This window comes from Pygoscelis adeliae, unplaced genomic scaffold (assembly GCF_000699105.1).
Source record: "Pygoscelis adeliae isolate BGI_AS28 unplaced genomic scaffold, ASM69910v1 Scaffold353, whole genome shotgun sequence".
Classification (NCBI taxonomy): Eukaryota; Metazoa; Chordata; class Aves; order Sphenisciformes; family Spheniscidae; genus Pygoscelis; species Pygoscelis adeliae.
The window spans coordinates 412775-423216 of NW_008824445.1; the positions used below are offsets into that span (position 1 = coordinate 412775).

The 10442-nt window shown below is 50.3% G+C and overlaps 1 protein-coding gene across 1 annotated transcript in view; it reads right to left on the bottom strand.

Annotated features, from left to right (window-relative positions):
- Nucleotides 1-10111, bottom strand: part of SCARB1 (scavenger receptor class B, member 1) — a 16600-nt gene extending 6489 nt beyond the window's left edge. The window contains 9 exon segments of the mRNA XM_009320957.1: nt 921-998; nt 2654-2772; nt 3441-3607; nt 5531-5643; nt 6240-6335; nt 6648-6851; nt 7305-7446; nt 9172-9329; nt 10049-10111. Of these exon segments, the coding sequence (XP_009319232.1) occupies nt 921-998; nt 2654-2772; nt 3441-3607; nt 5531-5643; nt 6240-6335; nt 6648-6851; nt 7305-7446; nt 9172-9329; nt 10049-10111 (1140 nt within the window).
- Nucleotides 10112-10442: the final 331 nt, after the last annotated feature.

Consider the following 10442-nt stretch of genomic DNA (forward strand, 5'->3'; position numbering starts at 1 on the left):
ATGGGGGGGCGGGGGGGAGAGAAAAAAAAATAAGAAATACACACTTAGATTTCTGGTTGATCAGGCTACAGCCAGTATCAAAATTCTTCCTAAAGGGACAGGTCTGACAGACTGATAGTGGCCAGGAAACCAGTGTAAGGAGGTAGCAATTTCTGCTGCTTCAGTGAGCTGCTCCCCCCTTGAGGAACCAGGTCCAACTTGGGCCTTTCATGCAAGAGCAGAGCTTACGCTTCCATTCGTGCTTAACTGCCTGACGACAGCAGTAAGTGCCATCCCAAACCTGGGCTCCAGGGACATGACTCAGTGAACTGGAATGCTAAACTCCATGCAGCTCCAAGACATCTCAGTCACCTGCATGGTACCAGAGGGTGGTGCAGCCAAGTTCACAGCATTGGGGCTGTCTGCTGGTGTATGCACTAGAGCCAGCCCAAGCAGCAAGTGCACGCTCCCATCCTTGTGGGTATTTAACATCTGGCACCACACAACTGTTAGAGCTCTTCTGTTTGCTTTCCTAGAGCTGAAGGTGTCTTTTTGGACACAGGCTTCAACGTTAACCCTGTAGTCAGAACGGGTTTTGCCTCTGTGTTGGATGTAACACCTTCTGAGCAGCAGCACAGTGCAGAGGAACCGCTCCTGTGCCTCACCAGGAGATGCAGTCCATTTATCAGCTGTCCGGTCAGGTGCAGGCATGCTGCAGGAGCCAAGCAGACAGACAGCCACACACTGCACCGCTAAAGGATGGCAGCTTGAGGTCACTGGAATAGCTGACATTTCACCACATAAGCCAGCTGGCTTCTGCAAGTGACAACTGGTAACATTAGAGCTACTTCATCTTTGGGAAGAGTAAACTGCAGTGACCCCAGCATCAGCAGCACTCCCTGCTTGAGAAAGGGAGATGGCCATTTCTAAAAGGTGACTACTTACATTATACCAGACACCTGCTTTATGTACAGGTTCAGCTGGAGCTTGATGGAGCAATTCATGGGGATGCCCGTCATCTGCATAGGAAGAGGTGAACCAGTTCAGACAAATGTGGGTTGTACTGATGGAGAGCTTTGCAGAAGAGCAGCCCTTTGCCTTCCACCATAGCTGCTCTGGGTGCTACCTTCCAGAGCGATGGACTGGATCATCCAGAGATCCACTGCAGTCACCACACGTAAGACCAGGAGCATGGCTGGGGTTTCCACCGAAGCACAAGCATCGGTCAACCAGGCACTGGTCCCCAGGCTCTGGGGATGACTGCTCATGGAGGGACAGCGCTGTCCCCACAGCAACTGGCAGTCTGTCCCCTTCACTTGAATGCTCACCAGCCAGCAAGTGTTGCACACAGTAGCATCCAGAAGGGAGCACCTCCCTTGGGGTGGTCTGAAGCACAAAGCTAACCTGAACAGGCGTGGCCGCTGCAGAAGGCGGCAGCACGCATTCAGCAGGCAGACAGCATGAACCAGAGAGGCGTTGTGTGACCCAGGGCTTGTGGGACTGAACCTAGACAAGTTCAAATTAGCGAGTAGCATATGTAACCTGTGACTCCCTAGGCAGGATGTTTTAATAGCAACTTCAGTGTTTTCTGAAGCCTGATGAGCCTCTTCCGTTGTTCATCCTACCAGCAGCAGGAGGGAAATGCATCAATGCAAAAGATTCATGCACACAAAGGACAAAACATTTCTCGTAACTAGGAACCAACAACCACTGTCCAGCAACACCCTAAGACCATGAAAACACCACACTTCAAAGTTGGTCTTGTTGACACCCATTAAGGCATTGGTTTCTCGTGACGCTGCAGTTTTCCAACACATTGAGGGCAGAGAGTTTCTGTTGGATTGCCCCTGTTTGTACTGAGCAGACTGCAGCTAGATAAGAATATAGTTAATTGTACTGCTATCAGTAGATGTTTGACACCGTAATAAACTTGACTTCCATAACTGTTAAGAAAAGCAGAGAGAACCCAATGCCTAGAGAAGAAGCACGGCTTACCTTACCTCACCTCCAGAGGGGGGATTGGTTTCTTGCTTGAGGAAACACCACTAAACATTTGAAAGGCCTGACCACATGCAACGCGGGCCGTGGGTGGAAGATCCCAAAGTCCCCTCCCCATCAGTAGCTGGGACAATGATGGCTCAGGACACCCCAGCTCATCACCACTGGAGTGGTGACTTCACCCTTATGCTATAGATATGCACAAAGCGTAACGCTGCGACAGGCCAGTGCAGAAGCAGCCAGATAAGCAAGTTGAGAGAGTAGAAGCAGCCAGCCCAAAAGTTATGGCAACAGCTTCAGCTACAAAGCTTCAAACTTTGCCAGTCATGGCAGTATATGTTTGCAGATTTGGGGCATAACTGGGCTCCTGCTAGATACACCTCCTGGTGTTATAGACCTGAGTCAGTGGAAAGAACTTGACTGTGCTTATCGAAACAGTTATGGTTATAATTAGTTCTGCAATTCTCTAGAAGCCAGGGTAATTATTCAATTAGTTTATGGCTTTGACATTATCTGCACATGTCCTTGCCAGTCTTTGCACTATGGAACCTGCTCAAATCAGTGCCATGAGAGCAGAGTGAAGCCACCACGCAGCTGGCGGCAGGCTTCCCCACCCAGCCACCCAGCCCAGGCTGGACCCCCAGCACAAGGAGAGGGCCCCCCCAGGCTCACTCACCGGGTGCACGTCGAGGAAGAGCGCGTGCTGGTCCTTGCTGGGGTGGAGGCCTTCAACAGCATTCACCAGAGCTGGGTCAGCATTGTAGAAGTGAGGATGGGAAATGAACATCGGTGCATCTGGATGAGAACAAAGACAGTTTAAGCTCATCCAAATCCATCTGAGACTTTTTGTTGAGTTTTTTTTAAAGCCATTGCAGCACTTGTTCTGAACAGGCTTTTATACTTTTCTCCTCCCAACCAGAAAGCGCCTTCCCTTCCCACCCTGCAGCTTATTCCATTGCTCTGGGAGGGTTAAGACCCAGTATTTAAGCCACCCTCTCCCCTCATGCACCACACAATGCCATGGTAACTTGCTGTACCAAGACACCAGCTAGGACACTAAGTCTGAATTCTCACTCCCACGTGACCCGCACTCAGCATCCAAAATTAACATCTAACTTGGCAGCTACATGGCCTGCCTCTTCCCACCCTTGCTCCCCTGCCTGCTCCCTCCCCCGCCCAGGGGACATAACACACCCATCGTATCCTTGGGCATTCCCACAAATGCCAGGCTGTTACAGGGCCATGGACTGAGGGGACTTTGGGCACAAGGATTTTCCCTCTTTTCCTCCTTGCTGAGATGCCTGCGGGAGTGCAAATGAGAACACCCTGCACGCAGACCCTGGCAGTACCTTTTAGCACTCTGGCAGATAGCAGAGCCAGTTTTCCAGACAGGCAAGCTCATATCATATCCCTACAGTTTAATATCAGTACGGTAAGGAGAGCCTGGGGAGGCAAGGACTTACTTAGCCTACAGGTACTGACGTTCTGGATGCCAGACTGCATGCAGGGGCAGAAGCCTTCGTTGGGTGGATAGTCTGTGCCATTGGCAAAGAGAGTTTTCGGTGCCACAAAGCGATAGATGGGTATATCCTTGAACTTCCCAGACTGCTCGTACACCAGTGTCATGGATCTGGAAGGGTTTCAGTGAAGAAGGATCAGGATTAGCCAGCAGGTTCCCAGCCCAGAACCAGGCTCTCATCTTTGCTGGATAAGATGCATCTGCAACGTAACTTAGACTTTGAGATCAAGACACTCAGAGCAGTGCTTGGGATGAGGAATGAGTATTTAAGCCATTTGCTTTCATGTTTTAAGCACAGATAAAGGGCTGGCCAGGACTAGTTATGGAGAGAAGCCACAGGCTTATAAGTCTGTTTGCAGCATCCAGATGAGAGTTGTTTAAAGGCATGTAGTAATCCCCAGGGCTGCTCTCCAAGAGATAATACCCTCTTTGTGCAAGCCTTGGCTCTGAGGTAGAAGTACTCTGTCACAGGGAATGGACACCAGCTAAATCTCTTTTGCAGCACAACTCCAGCATATAAGCTGTCCGGGGAGTGGAAAATTTTACTACGTTATGGAGCAAGATTTTTTTCTTGATACAACAGGCTAGTGATGTTATGCTGCATTATTGCTACCAGCTGGCCAGGATAGATGCAAGTTTCCAGGAGGGAAGTTTCCTCCCTTCACACTCAAGTGATGTTTGCAGGGATGCAGACAGCCCGGGCAGGCCAAGGGGATGCTAATTCCTACAGCTGCCTTCCGACACCAGGACCAAGGATGGGGAATTCAGGGTATGTTCAGCAGTTACGTGCATGCCCCTTGGCTGTGCTCACCTTCCAGCAAGGAGGCAGAGGCTGCTGCAGCACATCAGCAGGATAAAGCCTTGCCTACCTTGCAGGGACATCCAGGTAGCTGTATCTCAGCATCAGCTGCACTTAATGTGCAAACAGCATAGGAGATGAGCCCTGCATGCCCTGCAGCAGGGCAGATATGCTCTTAATGTATCAACTGATGTTTGACTCCTTCCTAGCCATCCAGGCTAGCAGAGAGGCCAAGAAAGATTTGGGGAGAAGAGACAGCACTGCCTGGTGAAGAGGCAAAGCCACTTCCTCCACAGCACTGTCCTGCAGGAACCTCCTGCGCTAACAAGAAACGAAGCTCAGATTCCTCTACTTCACCTTATGCCTTACCTGGAAACATGCTCTGTTCCCTAGAAGATTTCTGTAGTTTTACAGAAACAGGTATGTGTATTTAAACTTTGACTGCCAGTAAGCTTCCCTGTAAGTCCTTGGCTCCGGGCTATTTTGGTATTTGCTGATGTCTCTTTCGTAGAGGAATTTCTGCACTAATACTTGGCTCAGCTGACTTTGCTTGTTCCGCTGAAGAGGTCATTGTTCTCTATTCAGCATGAGCACTTGCTTGTTTTGCAGCACTATCTACAAAGCCTGAATTAACACTATCTTCCCCAAGTTAGGGACAGGGGTTTGTGCCACTGCCTGCCTCCTGGCCTCCCCTCCTTCCAGCCTCAGGGAGTTTCCACACTGGCAGGCTCTGCTGGGTACTTTAACCCCTGTATGATCATCTAAGGTCATGGTGTCTTATACAGGATAGACATGCACAGCAGTGCATGAAGTAGGCAGAAAAAAAAGCAGCCTGGAAACTGTGGCACAACCCCCCACAACATCACTTCTGCAAGCATTTAGTCAGCTGAAATAGTTCTGCAACAGTTATAGCAGCATTTCCTTATGACAACTCTTACTCTCCCGCTTGCCTCCTGTATCTTATCTAGACTGGTTATTTTCTACTGATTCAACATGGGCAAGTTAGACTCCTTCAGTGATCTGGAAGGTATTTATGAATACCACAAGACGCTGCTAATTAGACAACTACACTGTTTGCAAAGCTTAGATACTGCAACACTGAACTGCAGCTGAACTTTAACTACAGAAACTAGTCCTGAGCCCTCTGCATCACTGCACAGGTACTCTGTGTGCACAGGACAAGCGTTGCATCTCCTGCCACCTGCACAGGGAGAAGCTGGCAGCTGTGGCCTCACCTGCAGGCATCAGGGCTGTAGAACTCCAGTGATGTTGGGGACATGAACGGTGGCCACAACTCCCCTGCGGTCCCATTGATCATGTTGCACTCACTGCTCCGCCAGTAGTTCACCTGCAGGACAGATGTAGAGAGAAGAGCTCAGAACAATGAGCTTGCTGGAGAGTTGCCTTCCACCCCTGCATGGGACATCCACCACTCTACACTGCTTCCACAGGACCTTGAGATAGCAACATTGAGGAGCTTCCAAGATCCTTCCCATTCAAACATCTGCCCAATTAATGGAAAAACAGGACAAGATCCCCCTCTCTCAAGTGCTCCCACAGTGGTTGATCTGTAGATTCAATTGATTCTAGTTAGGAGCGGAATTCCACAAGGGAAGAATAAGCACCCCTTTAACAAGGAGATTTAAATAGTGCCTTAAACACAGGCCACAGGAGCCTGGGACTTCAACCATTAGAAGCAACCAGTTCCATCGGCAAGGAGGACAAGGGAGTCGAAGTGACACTGACGAGCTGAACTTAATGCTTTATGACAAGCCTCTTGTCCTTTGGCTGCCTTCTGGCAATTTGATGGAACAGAAGTTGCAGCAGTTGAAGTCCCATAGAAACTTGCCTTCAAATCTACAACCCAGAGATACAACAGCACTGAGAGCTTTCAGTTTATCTTGCTTGAGATAAGGCATTGCCCCCATACTGCCTGACACCTACCTTCTTTAGTCCATTCCATGAATCCACCATGTGAACTCTACTGATATTCTTCATGCCCGTGTTCACTGTGAACAGTCCCGAATTGGAGTTGTTAAACTGCAGGGAGAAGAAACTAACTTTTAATCCATTATATGCAGCAAGACTGCAATATGTTAATGACTTTGCATGCTTAGTCAGCTCTAGGGGTGCTTCGCACTGGACGCCACTGAACTTTTACTTATTTCAGTTGCCAGCAACGGCTTCCAACACATGCATTTCTGCTTGAGTGGAGAATTAAGGCAGCCTTACACAACCACCACCAGCTATACATGGCTGCTCCAAACAGTTTGTGAGGGGGATAGCCCAGACACTCAATCCCAAGACCAATATTGCTGCGATTTTAGTATTCCCAAGCAACAGTTTACTTACCTCTACAAATAAGCCAAATTTTCCCTTAAAAGGGATCAGGCCAGGAACAAGCATATTTATTGTGTCTATAAGAGGGTCTTCATACCCCCACATGATCTCCCCCACCGTCCGGTTCATGAATGCCTCCTGTTTCAGGCCAGCCAGGGCTCCACTCAGTAAAAGCTTCACAAAGTTTGGCAGGTTTTCCATCATTACAGCTGCTCCCTGGGAAAGAAAACAAACCTCTGAGATGAGCGCCCCATCTTTACCAAAGAGGAAGCAATGCATTTTCGGTGCTCAGCAAGGTCCTTCTGATGCACCGATCTACAGCCCTAGAGAAATCCTTTGGACAAACTGAGGTTCACCATTTATACCCAGTTCGGTAAGAAAGCAGTTGACGGCTCACAGGCTTCATTTCCCCAGGACACTCGGACAAGGTTGCATACTTGAGCCCAGCCGCTTTGCCAGCCTCTCTGCACGCTCTGCTTTTGGAAGGGTAACAGCCCAACACGACAACCGACACCCAGAAAGCAGAAAACTGCATTTTATAAGCTTAACAACCTCATGGCTCGATTAGCCTTAAGCCCTACAAGAAAGTAAGCTTTGAGTCAGCATTGGGCATCATCGCCCTCCCCACAAGCTCAGAAGTTGGTACCCATGCAGGGAACAAGTTCTTACCATCATCAAAATGTTTGGCACAACGATGTACTCTTCTTCGTTGCCGTTGGACATGTCTGGCTGGAAGAAGAGTTGCCGGTACTCCAGGAAGGAGACTGTGTCATTGTCATGAAATGTGATATTTGTTTTATACCTGAGCTCTCTGCAAAGAGATGGGAGAGATCATGGGAACCTTCCCCCACGTAGTGCCTCTGCAACGCCTGTGGAGCAAGGATGGGCTGCACAGGCCTGGGCTTGCTTCTGAAGAGCCGAGGAAGGAGACTGAACCCCAGCAAGAAGTCATGGGACAGCAGGGGAGGCAGCATGCCAGGGAACAGGCGGTGTCAACCTCACACCCCGACCAGGGTTAGGGTCTAGCAGGAGGAGATGGCAGCCTGGGAGTGAGGCATCCCTGACAGATGGATTCTGCAGCAACTTGCTGACACCAAGTGTTTCTTCCCAGCTGACAAAATGTCTGAGACAAAAGCATAAACCCCCTCTGTCACTTCACCTACAGCTGTTGAAAAGCCCAGCCCTATCAGAGAGACACCCAAATAAGCAGACCTACACCAACCCACATGCCAAAACAACCTGCAAAACAGGAGAGGACCAAACAAGATCGCACAAGCCCCACCAACGAGCTCACACTGATTTGCCCCAGAGCCTCCCAGGTTCAGAGCAGCTCAGCCATCCATGCAGCATCACGGCTCTCCTGCTCCTCAGGACTTCAGGCATGCCACCTCCACCACTCTGCTCCACGCCACGGCGGCAGCCCAGTCTCATGGGGGCTGCAATGCTCCACAGTAGCACGAGGTTGTTCCCAACATCGCGAGCCTATTACAGCTCCTGAGGAAGCTGAAGCTCAACCCACCAGCAAAAACAAAGTCCTTTATTGTGGAGCCTGTTTTACAGCCCACATTAGGGAAGGGCACTAATCTTGCTCAGTGGGAACATAAGGACACTAATAAGCTTTGCCCCTTTGTTTATCCTTATTTACAGTAAGCGAAGCCTTTTCCCCAAGTCAAGTGACCAATGCAATCACAACATACAGAATCCACATGGTCTTATGGTGTAACCTAGCAAGCCCAGGGGAAACAAGGGCATATACATACTGCCAGGTTTCTCCCCAACACTACTCAAACAGCTTTGGATTAAACCAGTAATCTTCCCACATGAGCTTGCTTAGGCTCCTGACCTAACTTTGCCTACATGTTTAGGCACTAATGTGTTGAATATCACTATTTATGGGTAAGTTCACACGCTCAACTCAACATCAACCATCACTTCACATTTCAGGTCCAGAGAAGCACCTGGGGCTTGAACCACCATCCTCAGCCATGGCAAATACAGCCCTGCTGCAGGTGGGCCTGAGCAAGTTTCAGTGCTCCATACTGGTTCTCATGACCAGAGCATTCACGTTAGGCAGATTCTGGGTCTCATGTTAGATAAGAGGTCTTAGGCCAATCCATGAAGTTCGATATTGAGGTAACTCCAGCTCTGAAGCTGGACTCCTAAATGCACAGTGAAGATGAAACAAGTCCACTCTGAAGATGAGGGTGGCCCACCACCACACCAACACCCCTCATGCCTATGTTTGGACCGTATCAGCCCAGGTCTGGCTGCCCAACAGGACCCAGCACAGGACTGAGCTCCACAACTCAGTGAAGCACAGACCAGCCTTACCACCCCAGCAGCCAGAGGTCCTACCTGTGGCTTTAGCAAGATCAGAGCAATTAGAGCACATTTGGGTCGCTTTAAAATCCTATGCCACTGGACTCGTGCCAAGCATGCTAATGCCATGCCCTCCTGCCAGAGGAGTCAGCCAGGAGCCTGGCAGGCAGCACAGTGGCCAGGCTCACGCCTAGCTGGACCACAAGTGGTACCTGACCTGTAAACGTAGGGTCCACGCTGGTTCAGCACTGGCTTCGCTCCCTGGAGGACCTCCTTGGGGTTCACCACTTCAAAGAAGTGCACCGACAGGTAGAAAGGAACAGGAATGTCTTTCCACATTCTGAAGGAGATGCTGCTGGGGTCGATCCTGACATTCTGCAAGGGGGGTGGGGGGTGGGAAGAGTAAGGAGACAACTCTTGAGTTCGGTGGCTGCAGCTGAGCACATGCACCCTTGGCTCCACATCAGGCCCAGCCGAAGGCAGCAGTTCCAGCAGGAGCTTTCCAGAGGATCCAGGCATGTTACGCAGACTGAAACCGAGCCAGATCTAAACTCGGAACTCTTATGTATGCAGAAGCACAAAGTTGATGTCACAGGATGTCTGTAGGCTTATTTATTCAGGCTGAACTTTCCAGATCCTACCCGCAGGATTTCAGAGCTGTTTTGATGTGCTGGAGGCTCGCTCTACGCTAGACAACCCAGCACTGAATTATTCACAGCTCTGCATGTTTGACTCGCCTGGCACAAACAACCCTGTCCCAAAGGCCTCCACTCATCCGCCAGGTTTGGCAGCTCCACGCAGCCAGAAGCAGGCAAGGTCTGGGAGAGGGGGCACATCCGTCTGCACAACTGTTTGGGTACCGGCAGGGAGGGCCCGCTAAATTCCCAACAAGCAGATAGAGAACTGGGATGGCAACCCAGCTGTGTCCCGACAGTGCCGTGCAGGACACATTTGCCTCCTCTCAACTGCCATCCTCTGGTGACTCATAGCTGGTCATAAGGCAGGTCAAAGGCAATGCACAATCGTGTTTCCCTACCGTTGTCCCATTCACTGGGAAATGCCTGCAGGAGCCCAAACATGACTTAAGCCCTCACCAGCTCCAAGATGCTCCTGGGCTGGGCACATGTCTCCACTCCTGGAGTGTCTCCACTCCACATGTCTCCCCCCTGCCTCCTGGGGGCTGCCTTATTGCCAAGAGCCTGTTCCTTCTTGAGCATTTATTTTGGGTTTGTTCCACCATAATCTTTGCTTTTTCTGCAAGCACAAGCCCTTGCACGGTTAAGTAACCCAGCCGGCTTATGGAAGCAGGTTCAATCCACTAATTGGTGAAGGCATGTGGGCATTATCCTGCTGCAGCTCAGCAGCCCCACAACAGCTCTCCTGCCCTGGAGCGGCTCGATCTGACTATTTGCCGCCACAGGGGGTTGAGAAGGAAAGGTGCCGGAGGCTTCTCTGCAACGCCCCATCTTTCTTCAGCCATTTCATGGC